This window comes from Oncorhynchus keta, chromosome 5 (assembly GCF_023373465.1).
Source record: "Oncorhynchus keta strain PuntledgeMale-10-30-2019 chromosome 5, Oket_V2, whole genome shotgun sequence".
Classification (NCBI taxonomy): domain Eukaryota; kingdom Metazoa; phylum Chordata; class Actinopteri; order Salmoniformes; family Salmonidae; genus Oncorhynchus; species Oncorhynchus keta.
Window position 1 is genome coordinate 34,002,900 of NC_068425.1, and position 24,555 is coordinate 34,027,454.

The 24,555-nt window shown below is 42.4% G+C and overlaps 3 protein-coding genes across 13 annotated transcripts in view; 2 read left to right on the plus strand and 1 right to left on the minus strand.

Moving 5' to 3' along the window:
- The window catches only part of LOC127930190 (uncharacterized), a 115,666-nt gene extending 105,863 nt beyond the window's left edge, over positions 1 to 9,803 (plus strand). For 2 of the 8 annotated variants that reach the window (XM_052519715.1, XM_052519709.1), the window contains exon 8: positions 8,969 to 9,109. The gene's annotated coding sequence lies outside the window, so the exon portion shown is untranslated. Of the gene's footprint in view, positions 1 to 7,378; positions 7,485 to 8,410; positions 8,429 to 8,968; positions 9,110 to 9,785 lie in introns of those variants that run through there. The other 6 variants (XM_052519716.1, XM_052519711.1, XR_008137142.1 and 3 more) reach the window with 5 other exon arrangements.
- LOC127930199 (immunoglobulin lambda-1 light chain-like) lies at positions 838 to 24,515 on the minus strand. The gene is made up of 5 exons (XM_052519770.1): positions 24,375 to 24,515; positions 11,319 to 11,447; positions 10,885 to 11,213; positions 2,281 to 2,314; positions 838 to 1,413 (listed from the first exon to the last, which is right to left on the minus strand). The coding sequence occupies exons 2-5, from the start codon at positions 11,356 to 11,358 to the stop codon at positions 1,088 to 1,090; spliced, it is 729 nt and encodes a 242-aa protein (XP_052375730.1). The 5' UTR covers positions 11,359 to 11,447; positions 24,375 to 24,515; the 3' UTR covers positions 838 to 1,087.
- On the plus strand, positions 4,545 to 10,127 carry LOC127930192 (uncharacterized). Of its 4 annotated transcripts, XM_052519758.1 has the most exons (5): positions 4,545 to 6,003; positions 6,090 to 6,820; positions 7,981 to 8,195; positions 9,012 to 9,054; positions 9,485 to 9,551. In XM_052519758.1, the coding sequence occupies exons 1-4, from the start codon at positions 5,458 to 5,460 to the stop codon at positions 9,023 to 9,025; spliced, it is 1,506 nt and encodes a 501-aa protein (XP_052375718.1). In that variant the 5' UTR covers positions 4,545 to 5,457; the 3' UTR covers positions 9,026 to 9,054; positions 9,485 to 9,551. The 4 variants fall into 4 exon arrangements, with proteins under 4 accessions (XP_052375718.1, XP_052375717.1, XP_052375715.1 ...); XM_052519757.1 differs by lacking the exons at positions 9,012 to 9,054; positions 9,485 to 9,551 and adding an exon at positions 10,001 to 10,127; XM_052519755.1 differs by having other exon boundaries at positions 4,545 to 6,820; positions 9,485 to 9,668.
- Positions 24,516 to 24,555: the final 40 nt, after the last annotated feature.

Genomic DNA, 24,555 nt, shown 5'->3' on the forward strand with positions numbered 1-24,555 from the left:
AGTAAGATGCAAGTTTAAAACACTTTTGAATATTGTAACTATATAATATGAATATATTGAATATATCATGTTATTGTACTGTTGTTTTAATTCATCATACAGTGAAATAGTACAGGCAAATATTGTACAGGAAATATTGCGATCCCCAATCACATGATTCTTTACAAATCAACAGTTTTTTTCAGATAGATATGGATGATAATTAAAGAAGTACTTTCAGAATGGTCTAATAATTACGCAATAAGGTCCTGAGGGGGTATGGTATATGGCCGATATACCACAGCTAAGGGCTGTTCTTAGTTACGACGCAACACGGAGTGCCTGGATACAGCCCTTAGCCGTATTATATCGGCCATATACCACAAACCCCAGAGGTGCCTTATTGCGATTATAAACTGGTTACCAACGTAATTAAAGCAGTACACATAAATGTTTTGGTATGCGGTCTGATACAGTATACCACGGCTGTCAGCCAATCAGCATGCAGGGCTTGAACAACCCAGTTTATAAAACAATCATATCATACTAATGAAGGTTCTCAATAATGTGAAGTTTTAATATAAACTAAACGTGTGGTCCATCTCTGGATATTCATTAACATTACAGTAAACCTGCCCTACATCCTGGATATCTACATCAACTAAACGTGTGGTCCATCTCTGGTTATTCATTAACATTACAGTAAACCTGCCCTACATCCTGGATATCTACATCAACTATTTCTGGATCTGGACTAAAGTCAGTGAGCAGGCTGATCTATTTGAGTTCAGTTAAATTCCCCCTCATGTAGAGCTGCTAACACTGATGCTCATCAACATGCTCTAATACAAACACGTGTTCTTTAGAATGTTCTTTATTGAATATCCACAATACAGCAAAGCTTTAACTAGTCCTCTATTATAAATCTGCAAAACAACCCATTTCAAATACAACAAGTCTACTTATCATGTAGCCTATTATATCAGTATGATTAGCTATTTATCTTTTATGGAACATAATGAATATATGTAGGTTAAACTTCTAATGCATTAACATTATCTTGAAAAGTGATGTAGAAAATCAATTTGACATTACAATGGTTCTCAGGCTATTCAGTGCTGCATTCAGACTTCTTGATGCCTTTCTCAGCGAACTTGGATCCCGCGGTGACTTTACATGAGAACACTTTGTCCTGGTTCCATTCTGACGTGTCAACGGTCAGACAGCTGCTGAGCTGGAACGTCTTGTCGGTTTGCGGTACCGGGCCACTCGTAGCGATGCCGCCGGTGACCGGATTCCCTCCAGCTGTCCAGCTGACATCAGCGTAGCCCATGGCCATCTGACTGGCCAGACACACCAGGGTGACTTTGCTGGACTTCAACTCTTCACTGGACGGAGGGAGGATGGTCAAGACAGGCGGAGGGAGGGTAGAGTCTGGACCAATGGAATGAGCAGAATACATATTACACAAAATCATTTGATATATTAGTAGAATGAAACGGGGTTGTGTGATTATACTGTAGAATAAAAAAATACGACGTTTTCTCAAAGGCTACAAAAAATTAACATTCTGGCCTCGTAAATTAAAAGGCACTAAAACCATGTAATTATATTGTTACATGTTACTCACAAATCTCTGTTTGTACCTGGTCTTAGTTTAAACTTCCTAAGTAACTCTCCATATGTGACTTTTCAGAGGTGAAGCAGATTTCTGTACAAGTGGATAATGAGTTCAGATCTCTACGTTTAAACATAATCAAGTAGTCAGATGTGCTGAATGAGGGATACAATCAAACATACATCCTACTACTAGTCACCCAGCAAACAGAGTTACCAACTGTAATGTCGTAGCCTGCAATGTAATGAATCATGTAGCAACATTGTGTAACTACCATATACATGGTTTTATCATTATTTAATATAATGTGGGACCAATACCTTAAAGGTTGATACAACTTTATGTAGCATTCACATTCAAATCTACCTCTGAGTAAATAGATGATTATTGTGTGAGACATTATAAATGAGTAGTGTTGTCAAGTGACAGCAGTAACCGACATGGTCAAATAGTCCATCATGTGTTTTAAGTTTAAATGTGAAATCAACAACTTCAGATGTACTGTAGGTTATGAAGATGTCACATGGTGTTCATGACTCTTGATAATCAGTCCACAAAGTAGGTTAATTACACTAAATAAATATGAAAGAAGAATATAATGTTAAATATGTAACTCTATTAACTATTACGTTTTACAAAAAGCCTTGAATACAAAAATATAAGGTTAAATAAAGGGAACTCACCAGTGACAATGAGCTTGGTTCCTTGTCCGAATACCACAGTGATTCAGTTTGTTTACACAGCTGTACAATAACCTCCTCACTCTCTACTGAGAGGACAGGAACTGAACCATCCCATTCAGACAGAGCTTCACTCTCTCTACTGAGAGGACAGGAACTGAACCATCCCATTCAGACAGAGCTTCTTCACTCTCTCTACTGAGAGGACAGGAACTGAACCATCCCATTCAGACAGAGCTTCACTCTCTCTACTGAGAGGACAGGAACTGAACCATCCCATTCAGACAGAGCTTCTTCACTCTCTCTACTGAGAGGACAGGAACTGAACCATCCCATTCAGACAGAGCTTCTTCACTCTCTCTACTGAGAGGACAGGAACTGAACCATCCCATTCAGACAGGAAGAACCATACCATTCAGCTTCACTCTCTCTACTGAGAGGACAGGAACTGAACCATCCCATTCAGACAGAGCTTCACTCTCTCTACTGAGAGGACAGGAACTGAACCATCCCATTCAGACAGAGCTTCACTCTCTCTACTGAGAGGACAGGAACTGAACCATCCCATTCAGACAGAGCTTCACTCTCTCTACTGAGAGGACAGGAACTGAAACATCCCATTCAGACAGAGCTTCACTCTCTCTACTGAGAGGACAGGAACTGAAACATCCCATTCAGACAGAGCTTCACTCTCTCTACTGAGAGGACAGGAACTGAAACATCCCATTCAGACAGAGCTTCACTCTCTCTACTGAGAGGACAGGAACTGAAACATCCCATTCAGACAGAGCTTCACTCTCTCACTGAGAGGACAGGAACTGAAACATCCCATCCCATCTACTGAGAGGACAGGAACTGAAACATCCCATTCAGACAGAGCTTCACTCTCTCTACTGAGAGGACAGGAACTGAAACATCCCATTAAGACAGAGCTTCACTCTCTCTACTGAGAGGACAGGAACTGAAACATCCCATTCAGACAGAGCTTCACTCTCTCTACTGAGAGGACAGGAACTGAAACATCCCATTAAGACAGAGCTTCACTCTCTCTACTGAGGACAGGAACTGAAACATCCCATTCAGACAGAGCTTCACTCTCACTACTGAGAGGACAGGAACTGAAACATCCCATCCAGACAGAGCTTCACTCTCTCGACTGAGAGGACAGGAACTGAAACATCCCATTCAGACAGGGCTTCACTCTCTCTACTGAGAGGACAGGAACTGAAACATCCCATCCAGACAGAGCTTCACTCTCTCTACTGAGAGGACAGGAACTGAAACATCCCATTCAGACAGAGCTTCACTCTCTCTACTGAGAGGACAGGAACTGAAACATCCCATCCAGACAGAGCTTCACTCTCTCGACTGAGAGGACAGGAACTGAAACATCCCATTCAGACAGAGCTTCACTCTCTCTACTGAGAGGACAGGAACTGAAACATCCCATTCAGACAGAGCTTCACTCTCTCTACTGAGATGACAGGAACTGAAACATCCCATTAAGACAGAGCTTCACTCTCTCTACTGAGAGGACAGGAACTGAAACATCCCATTCAGACAGAGCTTCACTCTCTCTACTGAGAGGAGGAACTGAAACATCCCATTAAGACAGAGCTTCACTCTCTCTACTGAGAGGACAGGAACTGAACCATCCCATTCAGACAGAGCTTCACTCTCTCTACTGAGAGGACAGGAACTGAAACATCCCATTAAGACAGAGCTTCACTCTCTCTACTGAGAGGACAGGAACTGAACCATCCCATTCAGACAGAGCTTCACTCTCTCTACTGAGAGGACAGGAACTGAAACATCCCATTCAGACAGAGCTTCACTCTCTCTACTGAGAGGACAGGAACTGAAACATCCCATTAAGACAGAGCTTCACTCTCTCTACTGAGAGGACAGGAACTGAAACATCCCATTCAGACAGAGCTTCACTCTCTCTACTGAGAGGACAGGAACTGAAACATCCCATTCAGACAGAGCTTCACTCTCTCTACTGAGAGGACAGGAACTGAAACATCCCATTCAGACAGAGCTTCACTCTCTCTACTGAGAGGACAGGAACTGAACCATCCCATTCAGACAGAGCTTCACTCTCTCTACTGAGAGGACAGGAACTGAACCATCCCATTCAGACAGAGCTTCACTCTCTCTACTGAGAGGACAGGAACTGAAACATCCCATTCAGACAGAGCTTCAATCTCTCTACTGAGAGGACAGGAACTGAACCATCCCATTCAGACAGAGCTTCAATCTCTCTACTGAGAGGACAGGAACTGAAACATCCCATTCAGACAGAGCTTCAATCTCTCTACTGAGAGGACAGGAACTGAACCATCCCATTCAGACAGAGCTTCAATCTCTCTACTGAGAGGACAGGAACTGAAACATCCCATTCAGACAGAGCTTCAATCTCTCTACAAACATCTCAGGCTTTTCTAGAGTTTCTCTCTATGAAGTAACAGAATAGAGTGTAGCATCATATTCTGCTGTTTGTGTCTGGTCCTTTTAAATCCATCAGTTAAAGCAATATCCATATGATGCAGTATTGACCTGATGATGATGATGATCACAACAAGAGAGACAACATCAGTTTCCTTTCAGACAATGTCTTTTTATAATCTTTTTGACATGTAGTAATGGATGGTTCTTCCATTTCCAGATCTCCCATTGTGTCTTGTATATAATGTTATAATAATCACTGATCAACTGCTGTTTCTTAGAGTTCACCCCTCTGCCATGAAGCAGAAGTGAGTGTATTTGGTGAGGAGGTTTTGTCATGGTGTATATGACTGTGATAGGAGAGTCATTTTGAGTCTGACAGTAATACACTGATGAGTCTCCTCCACATTGTTAATAATCAAAACATAATCTGATTTAGACTGATGATTAGATGTGAATTTAGGAGAGGAGAAACCAGAACCATATTCTACAGATCTCCAACCAGTGTGGTACCACCTTAACACGTACTGAGGGACTCCTCCTGGAACCTGTTTATACCAACGAGCAGCACTCTTATCAACATTCCCCAGGTTACAGTCCATAATGGTGGTCTCTATCATCAACAGTCCCCGGGTTACAGTCCATAATGGTGGTCTCTATCATTAACAGTCCCCAGGTTACAGTCCATAATGGTGGTCTCTATCATCAACAGTCCCCAGGTTACAGTCCATAATGGTGGTCTCTATCATCAACAGTCCCCAGGTTACAGTCCATAATGGTGGTCTCTATCATCAACAGTCCCCAGGTTACAGTCCAGAGTGTCTGTCTCTATTATCAACAGTCCCCAGGTTACAGTCCAGAGTGTCTGTCTCTATTATCAACAGTCCCCAGGTTACAGTCCAGAGTGTCTGTCTCTATTATCAACAGTCCCCAGGTTACAGTCCAGAGTGTCTGTCTCTATTATCAACAGTCCCCAGGTTACAGTCCAGAGTGTCTGTCTCTATTATCAACAGTCCCCAGGTTACAGTCCAGAGTGTCTGTCTCTATTATCAACAGTCCCCAGGTTACAGTCCAGAGTGTCTGTCTCTATTATCAACAGTCCCCAGGTTACAGTCCAGAGTGTCTGTCTCTATTATCAACAGTCCCCAGGTTACAGTCCAGAGTGTCTGTCTCTATTATCAACAGTCCCCAGGTTACAGTCCAGAGTGTCTGTCTCTATTATCAACAGTCCCCAGGTTACAGTCCAGAGTGGCCGTCTCTATTATCAACAGTCCCCAGGTTACAGTCCTTAGTGGCCGTCTCTATTATCAACAGTCCCCAGGTTACAGTCCTTAGTGGCCGTCTCTATTATCAACAGTCCCCAGGTTACAGTCCAGAGTGTCTGTCTCTATTATCAACAGTCCCCAGGTTACAGTCCAGAGTGTCTGTCTCTATTATCAACAGTCCCCAGGTTACAGTCCAGAGTGTCTGTCTCTATTATCAACAGTCCCCAGGTTACAGTCCAGAGTGGCCGTCTCTATTATCAACAGTCCCCAGGTTACAGTCCAGAGTGTCTGTCTCTATTATCAACAGTCCCCAGGTTACAGTCCAGAGTGTCTGTCTCTATTATCAACAGTCCCCAGGTTACAGTCCAGAGTGGCCGTCTCTATTATCAACAGTCCCCAGGTTACAGTCCAGAGTGTCTGTCTCTATTATCAACAGTCCCCAGGTTACAGTCCAGAGTGGCCGTCTCTATTATCAACAGTCCCCAGGTTACAGTCCAGAGTGTCTGTCTCTATTATCAACAGTCCCCAGGTTACAGTCCAGAGTGTCTGTCTCTATTATCAACAGTCCCCAGGTTACAGTCCAGAGTGTCTGTCTCTATTATCAACAGTCCCCAGGTTACAGTCCAGAGTGTCTGTCTCTATTATCAACAGTCCCCAGGTTACAGTCCAGAGTGGCCGTCTCTATTATCAACAGTCCCCAGGTTACAGTCCAGAGTGTCTGTCTCTATTATCAACAGTCCCCAGGTTACAGTCCAGAGTGTCTGTCTCTATTATCAACAGTCCCCAGGTTACAGTCCAGAGTGTCTGTCTCTATTATCAACAGTCCCCAGGTTACAGTCCAGAGTGTCTGTCTCTATTATCAACAGTCCCCAGGTTACAGTCCAGAGTGTCTGTCTCTATTATCAACAGTCCCCAGGTTACAGTCCAGAGTGGCCGTCTCTATTATCAACAGTCCCCAGGTTACAGTCCAGAGTGTCTGTCTCTATTATCAACAGTCCCCAGGTTACAGTCCAGAGTGGCCGTCTCTATTATCAACAGTCCCCAGGTTACAGTCCAGAGTGGCCGTCTCTATTATCAACAGTCCCCAGGTTACAGTCCAGAGTGTCTGTCTCTATTATCAACAGTCCCCAGGTTACAGTCCAGAGTGGCCGTCTCTATTATCAACAGTCCCCAGGTACAGTCCAGAGTGTCTGTCTCTATTATCAACAGTCCCCAGGTTACAGTCCAGAGTGGCCGTCTCTATTATCAACAGTCCCCAGGTTACAGTCCAGAGTGTCTGTCTCTATTATCAACAGTTCCCAGGTTACAGTCCAGAGTGTCTGTCTCTATTATCAACAGTTCCCAGGTTACAGTCCAGGGTGTCTGTCTCTATTATCAACAGTTCCCAGGTTACAGTCCAGAGTGTCTGTCTCTATTATCAACAGTCCCCAGGTTACAGTCCTTAGTGGCCGTCTCTATTATCAACAGTTCCCAGGTTACAGTCCAGAGTGTCTGTCTCTATTATCAACAGTTCCCAGGTTACAGTCCAGAGTGTCTGTCTCTATTATCAACAGTTCCCAGGTTACAGTCCTTAGTGGCCGTCTCTATTATCAACAGTCCCCAGGTTACAGTCCAGAGTGTCTGTCTCTATTATCAACAGTCCCCAGGTTACAGTCCTTAGTGGCCGTCTCTATTATCAACAGTCCCCAGGTTACAGTCCAGAGTGTCTGTCTCTATTATCAACAGTCCCCAGGTTACAGTCCAGAGTGTCTGTCTCTATTATCAACAGTCCCCAGGTTACAGTCCTTAGTGGCCGTCTCTATTATCAACAGTCCCCAGGTTACAGTCCAGAGTGTCTGTCTCTATTATCAACAGTCCCCAGGTTACAGTCCAGAGTGGCCGTCTCTATTATCAACAGTCCCCAGGTTACAGTCCAGAGTGTCTGTCTCTATTATCAACAGTCCCCAGGTTACAGTCCAGAGTGGCTGTCTCTATTATCAACAGTCCCCAGGTTACAGTCCAGAGTGTCTGTCTCTATTATCAACAGTCCCCAGGTTACAGTCCAGAGTGTCTGTCTCTATTATCAACAGTCCCCAGGTTACAGTCCAGAGTGTCTGTCTCTATTATCAACAGTCCCCAGGTTACAGTCCAGAGTGTCTGTCTCTATTATCAACAGTTCCCAGGTTACAGTCCAGAGTGTCTGTCTCTATTATCAACAGTTCCCAGGTTACAGTCCAGAGTGTCCGTCTCTATTATCAACAGTCCCCAGGTTACAGTCCAGAGTGTCTGTCTCTATTATCAACAGTTCCCAGGTTACAGTCCAGAGTGTCTGTCTCTATTATCAACAGTTCCCAGGTTACAGTCCAGAGTGTCTGTCTCTATTATCAACAGTTCCCAGGTTACAGTCCAGAGTGTCTGTCTCTATTATCAACAGTTCCCAGGTTACAGTCCAGAGTGTCTGTCTCTATTATCAACAGTCCCCAGGTTACAGTCCAGAGTGTCTGTCTCTATTATCAACAGTCCCCAGGTTACAGTCCAGAGTGGCCGTCTCTATTATCAACAGTCCCCAGGTTACAGTCCAGAGTGTCTGTCTCTATTATCAACAGTCCCCAGGTTACAGTCCAGAGTGGCCGTCTCTATTATCAACAGTCCCCAGGTTACAGTCCAGAGTGGCCGTCTCTATTATCAACAGTCCCCAGGTTACAGTCCAGAGTGTCTGTCTCTATTATCAACAGTCCCCAGGTTACAGTCCAGAGTGGCCGTCTCTATTATCAACAGTCCCCAGGTACAGTCCAGAGTGTCTGTCTCTATTATCAACAGTCCCCAGGTTACAGTCCAGAGTGGCCGTCTCTATTATCAACAGTCCCCAGGTTACAGTCCAGAGTGTCTGTCTCTATTATCAACAGTTCCCAGGTTACAGTCCAGAGTGTCTGTCTCTATTATCAACAGTTCCCAGGTTACAGTCCAGGGTGTCTGTCTCTATTATCAACAGTTCCCAGGTTACAGTCCAGAGTGTCTGTCTCTATTATCAACAGTCCCCAGGTTACAGTCCTTAGTGGCCGTCTCTATTATCAACAGTTCCCAGGTTACAGTCCAGAGTGTCTGTCTCTATTATCAACAGTCCCCAGGTTACAGTCCAGAGTGTCTGTCTCTATTATCAACAGTCCCCAGGTTACAGTCCTTAGTGGCCGTCTCTATTATCAACAGTCCCCAGGTTACAGTCCAGAGTGTCTGTCTCTATTATCAACAGTCCCCAGGTTACAGTCCTTAGTGGCCGTCTCTATTATCAACAGTCCCCAGGTTACAGTCCAGAGTGTCTGTCTCTATTATCAACAGTCCCCAGGTTACAGTCCAGAGTGTCTGTCTCTATTATCAACAGTCCCCAGGTTACAGTCCTTAGTGGCCGTCTCTATTATCAACAGTCCCCAGGTTACAGTCCAGAGTGTCTGTCTCTATTATCAACAGTCCCCAGGTTACAGTCCAGAGTGGCCGTCTCTATTATCAACAGTCCCCAGGTTACAGTCCAGAGTGTCTGTCTCTATTATCAACAGTCCCCAGGTTACAGTCCTTAGTGGCCGTCTCTATTATCAACAGTCCCCAGGTTACAGTCCAGAGTGTCTGTCTCTATTATCAACAGTCCCCAGGTTACAGTCCAGAGTGTCTGTCTCTATTATCAACAGTCCCCAGGTTACAGTCCAGAGTGTCTGTCTCTATTATCAACAGTCCCCAGGTTACAGTCCAGAGTGTCTGTCTCTATTATCAACAGTTCCCAGGTTACAGTCCAGAGTGTCTGTCTCTATTATCAACAGTTCCCAGGTTACAGTCCAGAGTGTCTGTCTCTATTATCAACAGTCCCCAGGTTACAGTCCAGAGTGTCTGTCTCTATTATCAACAGTTCCCAGGTTACAGTCCAGAGTGTCTGTCTCTATTATCAACAGTTCCCAGGTTACAGTCCAGAGTGTCTGTCTCTATTATCAACAGTTCCCAGGTTACAGTCCAGAGTGTCTGTCTCTATTATCAACAGTCCCCAGGTTACAGTCCAGAGTGTCCCCAGCATGTTGTCAGTGTGGTGTGAACGGCCCTTACTGTCCAGCTGAGAGATGAGCAGGGTTGGAGTGTGAGGAGAGGAGAGGCTGCAGGACCCACCTATAAGGAGACAGACAGGGAGGACCAGAGGGAGGGGCCTCTACAGTTAACCAATCACCAAGCCAGGAAGGACCAGAAGGAGGGGCCTCTACAGTTAACCAATCACGATCTACTCTCAAACTAACTGTATCTGGGTCTTCACAAGACCAACAGACAGATTTCTAAATAATAACTGGATGTATCCTATATTTTCATAACTGTGACATACATTTCAATTAGAGTCACTATTAAACTATAAAAAATTGAAATATTTCAGAGAAGACTATTTCATAAACATATTGTATTTGTTTTGTTGCATTGTAAAGATCAGTATTCTGTTTCTTCTAATTTATGTTAGTTAATTTATATCAGTATGTCATAATATAGATAATAACATAATGATAATATAATCTGGACCTGATAGTGGGGTTCTGAACTAATAATACATCACTAAATGACTGTTGATGTAATATGTCTCTACTGTAAACCAGGGGACTGACTATCATGGAGGTTGTCTGATACATGGAGTCTTCTGTTAGGACGGAACCTTCTGGAATATCACTTTATCAATCATGCTTTGTGACAACTTGGTGTAATTGTTAATGAGAACATTCTAGTAAATGTGTGAAGGGTTTTGTGTAAAACACAAGCATGGAATGTTCTCCTACTGCAGACACACTGGTTCAGGATGACTTGACATTCAGTTAGTGTCTATATTCAGAACATCTGAAAGCAGAAGTGAGTGTGTTTGGTGAGGAGGTTTTTGTCATGGTTTATATCACTGTGATACGTGCACTTTAACAGAGTTGTCCCATGTCTGACAGTAATACACTGCTGAGTCTGTCTCCTCCACATTGCTGATTATAAACTGATAATCCTTATCAGACGTGGCTTTAGATGTGAAACGATCAGAGGAGAAACCAGATCCATATTGATCAGGAGAGGAGTGAGTATGGTGAAACCTTAACACATACCGAGGAGCTCCTCCTGGAACCTGTTTATACCAGATTACATAGTTGTTTTCATCTTTGGTGATGTCACAGTGAAAAGCTGCAGTCCCCTTTGTACTGACAGTCAGTACTGAAGGTGTCTGTGTCACTGCTTTCTGGCAACTGACATCTGTGGGAATTAAACACACCATTTATTAAGACAATAAATCATACATGAATGTAAAACGTATTTTGAATTCTTTAGAATCAGAATGAACGAACAGTAAATCCTTACATGTTAGAGCAGTGAAGAGAGTGCAGAGTGTCCCCAGCATGTTGTCAGTGTGGTGTGAACGGCCCTTACTGTCCAGCTGAGAGATGAGCAGGGTTGGAGTGTGAGGAGAGGAGAGGCTGCAGGACCCACCTATAAGGAGACAGACAGGGAGGACCAGAGGGAGGGGCCTCTATAGTTAACCTATCACCAAGCCAGGGAGGACCACAGGGAGGGGCCTCTACAGTTAACCAATCACCAAGCCATGGATAACTAGAGGGAGGGGCCTTTGCAGTTAACCAATCACCAGCTTCTCACAAGTCACTCTGAATGTGTCCCAACTACTTAGGAAAGGGCCAGTATGTTAAACCAACTCAAATCTATTTGTTCTGATTTTGACTCTGCACCATCCTCTACCCTCATCAAAGCTTCATTATATAATCCATTATGTTTATATTAATCACCACATATCCTCTACCCTCCTCCATTATATAATCCATGATGTTTATATTAATCACCACATATCCTCTACCCTCCATTATATAATCCATGATGTTTATATTAATCACCACATATCCTCTACCCTCCTCCATTATATAATCCATGATGTTTATATTAATCACCACATATCCTCTACCCTCCTCCATTATATAACATGATGTTTATATTAATCACCACATATCCTCTACCCTCCATTATATAATCCATGATGTTTATATTAATCACCACATATCCTCTACCCTCCTCCATTATATAATCCATGATGTTTATATTAATCACCACATATCCTCTACCCTCCTCCATTATATAATCCATGATGTTTATATTAATCACCACATATCCTCTACCTCCATTATATAATCCATGATGTTTATATTAATCACCACATATCCTCTACCCTCCTCCATTATATAATCCATGATGTTTATATTAATCACCACATATCTCTGCCTCCTCCATTATATAATCCATGATGTTTATATTAATCACCACATATCCTCTACCCTCCTCCATTATATAATCCATTATGTTTATATTAATCACCACATATCCTCTACCCTCCTCCATTATATAATCCATGATGTTTATATTAATCACCACATATCCTCTACCCTCCTCCATTATATAATCCATGATGTTTATATTAATCACCACATATCCTCTACCCAACTCCATTATATAATCAATGATGTTTATATTAATCACCACATATCCTCTACCCGATCATTATATAATCCTTGATGTTTATATTAATCACCACATATCCTCTACCCTCCTCCATTATATAATCCATGATGTTTATATTAATCACCACATACACCTCTACCCGACTCCATTATATAATCCATGATGTTTATATTAATCACCACATATCCTCTGACCCTCCTCCATTATATAATCCATGATGTTTATATTAATCACCACATATCCTCTACCCGACTCCATTATATAATCCATGATGTTTATATTAATCACCACATATCCTCTACCCTCCTCCATTATATAATCCATGATGTTTATATTAATCACTACATATCCTCTACCCTCCTCCATTATATAATCCATGATGGCCTACATATCCTCTACCCTCCTCCATTATATAATCCATGATGTTTATATTAATCACTACATATCCTCTACCCTCCTCCATTATATAATCCATGATGTTTATATTAATCAGTACATATCCTGGTAAACCATTCCATTATATAATCCATGATGTTTATATTAATCACCACATATCCTCTACCCTCCTCCATTATATAATCCATGATGTTTATATTAATCACCACATATCCTCTACCCTCCTCCATTATATAATCCATGATGTTTATAATAATCACCACATATCCTCTACCCTCCTCCATTATATAGTCCATGATGTTTATAATAATAAGCACATATCCTCTACCCTCCTCCATTATATAGCATGATGTTTATAATAATCACCACATATCCTCAACCCTCCTCCATTATATAATCCATGATGTTTATAATAATCAAATATCCTCTATTCCTCCATTATATAAAACATGATGTTTATATTAATCACTACATATCCTCTAATCCTCCATTATATAATCCATGATGTTTATATTAATCACCACATATCCTCTACCCTCCTCCATTATATAATCCATGATGTTTATATTAATCACTACATATCCTCTACCCTCCTCCATTATATAATCCATGATGTTTATATTAATCACCACATATCCTTACCCTCCTCCATTATATAAATTATGTTTATATTAATCACCACATATCCTCTACCCTCCTCCATTATATAATCCATGATGTTTATATTAATCACCAAATATGTCTACCCTCCTCCATTATATAATCCATGATGTTTATATTAATCACCACATATCCTCTACCCTCCTCCATTATATAACGCATGATGTTTATATTAATCACCACATATACTCTACCCTCCTCCATTATATAATCCATGATGTTTATAATAATCACCACATATCCTCTACCCTCCTCCATTATATAATCCATGATGTTTATATTAATCACCACATATCCTCTACCCTCCTCCATTATATAATCCATGATGTTTATATTAATCACCACATATCCTCTACCCTCCATTATATAATCCATGATGTTTATATTAATCACCACATATCCTCTACCCTCCTCCATTATATAATCCATGATGTTTATATTAATCACCACATATCCTCTACAAACTCCATTATATAATCCATGATGTTTATATTAATCACCACATATCCTCTACCCTCCTCCATTATATAATCCATGATGTTTATAATAATCACCACATATCCTCTACCCTCCTCCATTATATAATCCATTATGTTTATATTAATCACCACATATCCTCTACCCTCCTCCATTATATAATCCATGATGTTTATATTAATCACCACATATCCTCTACCCTCCATTATATAATCCATGATGTTTATATTAATCACCACATATCCTCTACCCTCCTCCATTATATAATCCATGATGTTTATATTAATCACCACATATCCTCTACCCTCCTCCATTATATAATCCATTATGTTTATATTAATCACCACATATCTCCTCTACCCTCCTCCATTATATAATCCATGATGTTTATATTAATCACCACATATCCTCTACCCTCCTCCATTATATAATCCATGATGTTTATATTAATCACCACATATCCTCTACCCAACTCCATTATATAATCAATGATGTTTATATTAATCACCACATATCCAAGACTCCATTATATAATCCTTGATGTTTATATTAATCACCACATATCCTCTACCCTCCTCCATTATATAATCCATGATGTTTATAATAATCACCACATATCCTCTACCCTCCTCCATTATATAATCAATGATGTTTATATTAATCACCACATATCCTCACCCTCCTCCATTATATAATCCATGATGTTTATATTAATCACCACATATCCTCTACCCTCCTCCATATATATAATCCATGATGTTTATATTAATCACCACATATCCTCTACCCTCCTCCATTATATAATCCATGATGTTTATATTAATCACCACATATCCTCTACCCTCCTCCATTATATAATCCATGATGTTTATATCCTCCATTATATAATCCATGATGTTTATATCCTCCATTATATAATAGATTATGTTTATATCACTCCATTATATAATCCATTATGTTTATATCCTCCATTATATAATAGATGATGTTTATAGCAGGTATATGAAGTGCCTGGGGATGCCAATATAGTGCACTACTTTTTACCAGAGCCCATTGTCCTTTATAGGGCCCTTGTCAAAAGTAGTGCACTGTAAAAATGTGCCATTTGGGACAAATTCTCAGTATCAGTTCTCTGGGCACCTATATTCCCTTCCATCTTATTTACATGAAGCTATAAATAAGGATAGGGGAGGGGAGGAGGGGGAAGCAAATGTGTCCTGGGGGAGAAAGCCCTGGTTTCATGCATGTTGAACATTAAAGCCTCCTCCTAAGTTTTTTTATTCACTAAGCCATCCACCAACCCAGATGTCCTAGCAGTGTCTGAATCCTGGCTCAGGAAGACCACAAAACCCCTGATATTTCCATCCCTAACTATAACATTTTCCAACAAGATAGATTTGCCAAATGGGGTGGTGTTGCAATCTACTGCAGAGATAGCCTGCAAGCTCTGTCTTACTATCCAGGTCTGTACTCAAACAATTTGAGCTTCTACTTCTAAAAATCCACCTCTCCAGAAACAAGTCTCTCACCATTGCCGCTTGCTATGACCATTTCTCACCCCCAGCTCAGCCCTGGACTCCATATGTGAACAGCCCCCATCTATCTTCAGAGCTCGTGCTGCTAGGTGACCTAAACTGGGACATGCTTTTCCTCAATCTCAATGAACCTACCAGGTACCACCCCAAATCCGGTAACATGGGCTTTCATAGATATACGAACCAACTTGCCCTCTAAATACACCTCTGCTGTTTTCAACAAGATCTCAGCAATCACTGCCTCACCTGCTCCGTTTCTGAGATCGACCACCCCTTATAACAGCCCACCTGCTTTTACTCTAAAACACCAGCTCACCTGCTACTCTATCGAACCAGCTCACCCTGGCAGGATGTTGACCTCATCCCTCATGAGGATGCCTGGTCTCACCTGCTTTCACTCTTAAACCAGCTCGCCCCTTTCAAAAAATCTAGAACCAGGAACTCAGCCCTGCTTTTACTCTACTGCCCTTGACCAGCACTCACCTGGCTTTCTCTATGAACCAGATCACCTTTTCAGGAAGTCAGGAACCAATCACCTGCAGGCAGTCTATGAACCAGCTCACCTGCTTTTACAGAAATGTGCATCCTGAACCAACTCACCTGTTTAACACTGTGAACCAGAATCACCTGCTCCCAGCTCCACTGCACTGAAGATAGCTCACACTGTCACCACCGATAACTCTAATTTAACCAGCTCAGCTGGTCAATTTCAGAGCAGGTCATGGGTGCACCTCAGCCACGCTCAACCTGCTCCTAAACGATATCATAACCACCATAAGAGACATTACTATGCAGCCGTATTCATCGAACCAGCTCACCTGCAATTTTACATTCTTATGAACCAGCTCACCTTGCTTTTCTCAAATGATTCCCTCGCCTGGTTCACCAACTACTTCTCTGAACCAGTTCACCTGTTTCTCTATGAACCAGCTCACCTGCTTTTACTCTATGGGGTGCCCAGGGTTCACCTGCTTTTACTCAATGAACCAGCTCTTGCTGCTTTTTCTCTATTGAACCAGCTCACCATGCTTTACTTCTATGAACCAGCTTTCACCTGCTGTTTACTCTCCAGATGAGAACCATGCAACTCTCACCTGCCTTTTGCTCTTAAATGCTGGTAAAACTAAATGCAGCTCATCACTGCTTTTACCTATGAACCAGCATCACCTGGATTTTCTCTATGTGGACAACTACAAATCACCTAGGTGTCTTTTACTCTTCCAAACTGAACCAGCTCACCTGCAAAATTTTACTCTATTTGAACCATCCTTCACTCATGCTTTACTCTAAAACTGAACCAGCTCACCTGCTTTTAATTTATAAACCAGCTCACCTGCTTTTACTCTATGAACCAGCTCACCTGTTTTTTACTTTGTGAACCAGCTCACCTGCTTTTACTCTATGAACCAGCTCACCTGCTTTTACTCTATGAACCAGCTCACCTGCTCCAGGTTTACTCTATGAGACCAGCTCACCTGCTTTTACTCTATGAACCAGCTCACCTGCTTTTATCTATGTCAACCAGCTCATTCCTCGTTTGGTCGCCTTTCCTTCCAGTTCTCTGCTGCCATGCTCACCTGCTTTCACTGAAGCTGAGACTCAGCTCACCTGCTTTAAGAACCTCTATGAACCAGCTCACCTGCTTTTACTCTGTAAACCATCTCTACCTGCTTTTCCCTATGAACCAGCTCATTTATTTTCTCCTTTGACCCCAGCTCACCTGCTTTTATTAATCTTCTGCACATCCTAGCTCACCAGTGTTTAATTGCTTTTCCTCTATGCCACCAGCCACCTGCTTTTACCTTCCTTATTTTACTGTATATAGACTTTTTGTTTTATTTTTCTACTGTAACCATTGCTGTATGTTTGTTTTACTCTGTGTAACTCAGCTCGAACTCCTGTGCTTTTTTCTTGGCCAGGTCGCAGTTCTAAATGAGAACCAGTTCTCAACCTGCCTACCTAGTTAAATAAAGGTGAAATTAAAAAAATAATTAAAAAAGGGAACAAGCTCACTTGCTTTAACTCTGTCAGAGAACCAGCTCACCTGCTTTTACCTTTATTGAACCAGCTCAGTTAAGAACAAATTTAATGTTCAATGACGGCCAGGAACAGTGGGTTAACTGCCTGTTCAGGGACAGCTCACCAGATTTTACTCTGTCAACCAGCTCACCTGCTTTAACCTCTATGACCCAGCTCACCCCTGACTCTTTAACTAGAAATACCAGCTCACCTCAGCTTTTCTCGGTGGGATGAACCAGCTCACCTGCTTTGGGACTGAAACCAGTGGTCTGACAAGCTCCAAACTGTTACTGCTGCAAAGCAGGTATATCTTGAGTAATTATTAGTGGTCCTATGTCCTCCTCTGGTGGACATTGACAGCTCAACCTCTATTTGATCACTGATGCAGAATATGAAACATACCAGCATGACACTGAGTGTACAAAACATTAAGAACACCTTTCTAATATTGAGTTGAATCTTACAAGGTCTTTTCACTTATGCTGAAAATGATCTGACCAACATCTAATCTTAACAGCTCAACACTTTAAAAAATCTAATGAACCAGCTTCAAACCTCAACATTGGCATTCAAATAAAATCCCATGGTTAGCAGATGTTAATGTGAGTGTAGCGAAATCTTGTGCTTCTAGCTCACAGTGCAGTAATTCTAACAAGTAATCTAACAATTCACTCACAACTACCTTATACACAAATGTAAAGGGATGGATAAGAATATGTACATATAAATATATCTATGCGGCATAGGCAAGATGCAGTAGATGGTTTACACTATATACATATGAGATGCTAATGAAAGATATGTAAACATTATAAAAACCAGTTATTTAAAGTGACTAGTATTATGTATTAAAGCTCATGGCCAATGATTTGGACCTGCTTTCCTGCATCCTGAGGTAAAATAGAGGCCGGTGTTGTGGTCCAAAACACCTGGATGCTTCCTCACTTAGGATCCAGCATTCCAACAAACGGTTCCTATTAAAACATTTTTTGATTTTGTCATAAATAGCACATATTCGCCTTCATAAACAACGTGTTTTCCCATTTCAAGAGGTTAAATAAACCATTGACTAGAACAAATGCCTATTAAGTGCCAAATAAAGTAACAGGGCTGACCTGATTTCTTGTTAAATAAGCCATGAATCCCCTTGTGACAGCAGGGAGAGTGGAAGCTTTTGTGTGCAGAAAGGAGTGGCAATTGAATGTTTCACAAAAAAATGTTTTATTGTTACAACATTTCCATCCTATCTATCTATGAGTAACAAGATTGACGTAATGCTCCACCTGCTCAGTTTTCCACCACATAACAGCAGAAAATGGCCAAGAACCAGCTCACCTGCTTTTACTCTATGAACCAGCTCACCTGCTTTTACTCTATGAACCAGCTCACCTGCTTTTACTCTATGAACCAGCTCACCTGCTTTTACTCTATGAACCAGCTCACCTGCTTTTACTCTATGAACCAGCTCACCTGCTTTTACTCTATGAACCAGCTCACCTGCTTTTACTCTATGAACCAGCTCACCTGCTTTTACTCTATGAACCAGCTCACCTATTAGATGTTCAATGTTTCTTTGATAAAACTATTTAAAAAGAATAGTTTCCCCATATTAATTAGAACCAGCTCACCTGATTTTGCTCATGAAGCAGCACCAGATATTGAGATGGGCGAGATGCTTTTACACTGTGAACCATGCTCACCTGCTTTTACTCTTCACATGTACACCAGCCTCACCTGCGGAGAGGTTGAGCTTTGCGCTTGAACAGCTCACCTGCTTTTACTCTTGAACCACTACGCTGTTTACTTTCTGTATCTACATCATATTGCTGGTTTTGCCAGAGCCGACAAGGTGGGGAACCAGCTCACCTGCTTTGCCTCTATGAACAAATCACTTAAAACAAACCTGCTTTTGGGCTCAGTGAACGACCCAGCTGATTCCACTCCCTGCTTTTCTCTATGAACCATTCACCTGCTTTTACAGAACCAATATAAACCAGCCCCCTGATGTTTTACTCTGAACCAGCTCACACTGAATACAAATGTCATCTAATTTAATCTATGAACATTCACCTCAATCAATCAAACATATTTTATGAACCAGCTGTCACAAAGTGCTTTTACCAGACTAAAACCAGCATCACCTGCAGACTAAAACCAGCTCACCTACCCAGACTAAAACCACATATACCCAGACTAAAACCAGCTCACCCAGACTAAAACCCAGCTCACCCTGACTTTTACCCCTCTAAAACCAGCTCACCAGCTTTTAAAACCACATATACCCAGACTAAAACCACATGCTTTTACCCAGACTAAAACCACATACCTGCACTCTAAAACCACTATACCCAGACTAAAACCACATATACCCAGACTAAAACCAGCATATACCCACTCTATGAACCAGCTCACCTGCACTCTAAAACCACAGCTCACCCAGACTAAAACCACTACCCAGACTAAAACCACTCACCCACTCTAAAACCACAGCTCACCTGACTAAAACCACATATACCCAGACTAAAACCACTATACCCAGACTAAAACCAGCTCAGACTGCTTTTACCCAGACTAAAACCAGCTCACCTGCTTTTACTCTAAACCAGCTCACCTGCAGACTAAAACCATATATACCCAGACTAAAACCACATATACCCAGATACCCAGACTAAACCTGCTTTTACTCTATGAACCAGCTAAACCTGCTTTTACATATGAACCAGACTAAAACCACATTTACCCAGACTAAACCACTCACTTTTATATGAACCAGCTAAAACCACATATACCCAGACTAAAACCACATTTACTCAGAACCAAAACCACTTATACCCAGACTAAAACCACAGATACCCAGACTAAAACCATATACCCAGACTTTACTCTATGAACCAGCTCACCTGCCCAGACTAAAACCACCACTTATACCCAGACTAAAACCACACATATGAACCAGACTAAAACCACAGATCACCTGACTAAAACCACATATACCCAGACTAAAACCAGCTCACCTGCTTTTACTCTAAAACCAGCTCACCTGCTTTTACTCTAAAACCAGCTCACCTGCTTTTAGACTCTATAACCAGACTAAAACCTTTTACTCTATGAACCAGCTAAAACTGCACATATACCCAGACTAAAACCAGCTCTAAAACCACAGATACTTTTACTAAAACCAGCTCACCTGCAGACTAAAACCCAGCTCACCTGCTTTTAGACTAAAACCCAGCTCAGACTAAAACCACAGATACCCAGACTAAAACCACAGATACCCAGACTAAAACCACATATACCCAGACTATGAACCAGCCACCTGCTTTTACTCTATGAACCAGAAAACCACACATATACCCAGACTAAAACCACACATATGAACCAGCTAAAACCCACAGATACCAGACTAAAACCACAGATACCCAGACTAAACCAGCTCACAGCTTTTACCCAGACTATGAACCAGCTCACCCAGACTATGAACCAGCTCACCTGCTTTTACTCTAAAACCAGCATATACCCAGACTAAAACCAGCTCACCTGCTTTTACAGACTAAAACCAGCTCACCAGACTTTTACCCAGACTAAAACCACATATACCCAGACTAAAACCACATATACCCAGACTAAAACCACATATACCCAGACTCAGATACCCAGACTAAAACCACAGATCACCCAGACTAAAACCCAGCTACCCAGACTAAAACCACATATGAACCAGACTAAAACCACATACCCAGACTAAAACCAGCATATACCCAGACTAAAACCACATATACCCAGACTAAAACCACATATGACCCAGACTAAAACCACAGATACCCAGACTAAAACCACATATACCCAGACTAAAACCACATATACCCAGACTAAAACCACATATACCCAGACTAAAACAATAACCCAGACTAAAACCACATATACCCAGACTAAAACCACATATACCCAGACTAAAACCACAGATATGACTAAAACCACAGATACCCAGACTAAAACCACTGATACCCACTAAAACCACAGATCCCAGACTAAAACCACAGATACAGACTAAAACCACAGATACCCAGACTAAAACCACAGATACCCAGACTAAAACCACAGATACCTTCAACGCACCACAGATACCCAGACTAAAACCACAGCTTTTACTTTCTGACTAAAACCACATATACCCAGACTGGTTTAAAACCAGATACCCAGACTAGGTGGTGGGGAACAGATAACCAGACTAAAACAAGATACCCAGACTTAAAACAAATACCCAGACTGGGCACAGATACCCAGACTAAAACCACAGATACCCAGACTAAAACCACAGATACCCAGACTAAAACCACAGATACCCAGACTAAAACCACATATACCCACACTAAAACCACAGAACCAATATAAACACCCCCAATGAAAACTGGCATGATACCCACACTAAAACAAATGTCACACTAAATTTAATATAAGACTAAAACCACATATACCCACACTAAAACCACATATTTTACTAAAACCACATATACATCACACTAAAACCACAATACCCACACTAAAACAGAAACCCAGACTAAAACCACATATACCCAGACTAAAACCACATATACCCAGACTAAAACCACATATACCCAGACTAAAACCACATATACCCAGACTAAAACCACAGATACCCAGACTAAAACCACAGATACACCCAGACTAAAACCACATATACCCAGACTAAAACCACATATACCCAGACTAAAACCACATATACCCAGACTAAAACCACATATACCCAGACTAAAACCACATACACCCAGACTAAAACCACATACACCCAGACTAAAACCACATATACCCAGACTAAAACCACATATACCCAGACTAAAACCACATATACCCAGACTAAAACCACATATACCCAGACTAAAACCACATAGAACAGGCAGAAGCACATTGGGCAGGAAAACTCCCCAGGGGGAATGCACTTGGGAAAGAACCTAGAGAGGAACCTAGAGATAGCAGACTCAGAGGCAGGAACCACATAGGAACCCAGAGAAAACCAATAGAGGAACCAGGCTCAGAGGGAGGAACCTAGAGAGGAGGCAGGCCCAGAGGGAGGAACCTAGATAGGAAGCAGGCACAAAGGGAGGAACATGGAGAGGAACCTAGAGAGGAAGCAGACTCAGAGGAAAGAACCTAGAGAGGAACCAGAGAGGAACCAGGCTCAGAGGGAGGAACCAGAGAGGAACCAGAGAGGAAGCAGACTCAGAGGAAGGAACCTAGAGAGGAACCAAGAGAGGAAGCAGACTCAGAGGAAGGAACCTAGAGAGGAACCAAGAGAGGAAGCAGGCTCAGAGGGAGGAACATAGAGAGGCACCGAGAGAGGAAGCTGGCTCAGAGGGAGGAACCTAGAGAGGAAGCTGGCTCAGAAGGAGGAACCTAGAGAGGAAGCAGGCTCAGAGGGAGGAACATAGAGAGGAACCTAGAGAGGAACCAGGCTCAGAGGGAGGAACCTAGAGAGGAAGCAGGCTCAGAGGGAGGAACCTAGAGAGGAAGCAGGCACAAAGGGAGGAACATGGAGAGGAACCTAGAGAGGAAGCAGACTCAGAGGAAAGAACCTAGAGAGGAACCAAGAGAGGAACCAGGCTCAGAGGGAGGAACCTAGAGAGGAAGCAGACTCAGAGGAAGGAACCTAGAGAGGAACCAAGAGAGGAAGCAGGCTCAGAGGGAGGAACCTAGAGAGGAAGCAGACTCAGAGGAAGGAACCTAGAGAGGAACCAAGAGAGGAACCAGGCTCAGAGGGAGGAACCTAGAGAGGAAGCAGGCTCAGAGGGAGGAACCTAGAGAGGAAGCAGGCTCAGAGGGAGGTACCTAGAGAGGAAGCAGGCTCAGAGGGAGGAACCTAGAGAGGAAGCAGGCTCAGAGGGAGGTACCTAGAGAGGAACCAGGCTCAGAGGGAGGAACCTAGAGAGGAAGCAGGCTCAGAGGGAGGAACCTAGAGAGGAACCAAGAGAGGAACCAGGCTCAGAAGGAGGAACCAAGAGAGGAACCAGGCTCAGAGGGAGGAACCTAGAGAGGAAGCAGGCTCAGAGGGAGGAACCTAGAGAGGAAGCAGGCTCAGAGGGAGGAACCTAGAGAGGAAGCAGGCTCAGAGGGAGGAACCTAGAGAGGAAGCAAGGTCAGAGGGAGGAACCTAGAGAGGAAGCAGGCTCAGAGGGAGGAACCTAGAGAGGAACCAGGCTCAGAGGGAGGAACCTAGAGAGGAAGCAGGCTCAGAGGGAGGAACCTAGAGAGGAAGCAGGCTCAGAGGGAGGCACCGAGAGAGGAAGCAGGCTCAGAGGGAGGAACCTAGAGAGGAAGCAAGGTCAGAGGGAGGAACCTAGAGAGGAAGCAGGCTCAGAGGGAGGAACCTAGAGAGGAAGCAGGCTCAGAGGGAGGAATCTAGATATGAACCAGGCTCAGAGGGAGGAACCATACAGTCTCCGTACCATACAGTCTATATTACCATACAGTCTATGTTACCATACAGTCTATGTTACCATACAGTCTATGTACCATACAGTCTATGTACCATACAGTCTCGGCGGATAAGAATTTCACTGTAACCTGTGATTACATCTGCAAGCCTATGAATGTGTGTAATACGCTCATCTAATCTACTTTATGTTACCTAGTGTCCACCAGAGATTAGACCAGACCATGGTTTTATGTCAAAGGCATATGGAGGTGCCCTTGATTTGCACTGAGCATGGTCCTGTTTGCACTTTTGGGACTATTGCATTGATTGATCACATAGTACCAGGCAAGCTAAATCACGCACAGACATACACACCTGTCCTGCACTTGTTACAATAACGTTCTTATTCCAATTCACCACCTGTTCACACAGACCTCCCTACCCCCTCCTTTTCTCGCCTCCTCATCTTTGCCTTCACCACGTTGCGCATATGCCATATTCCTAAACGAATCAGCGAGATTCCAGTTAGGATAAACTAGGACAGGACAATTTAAGC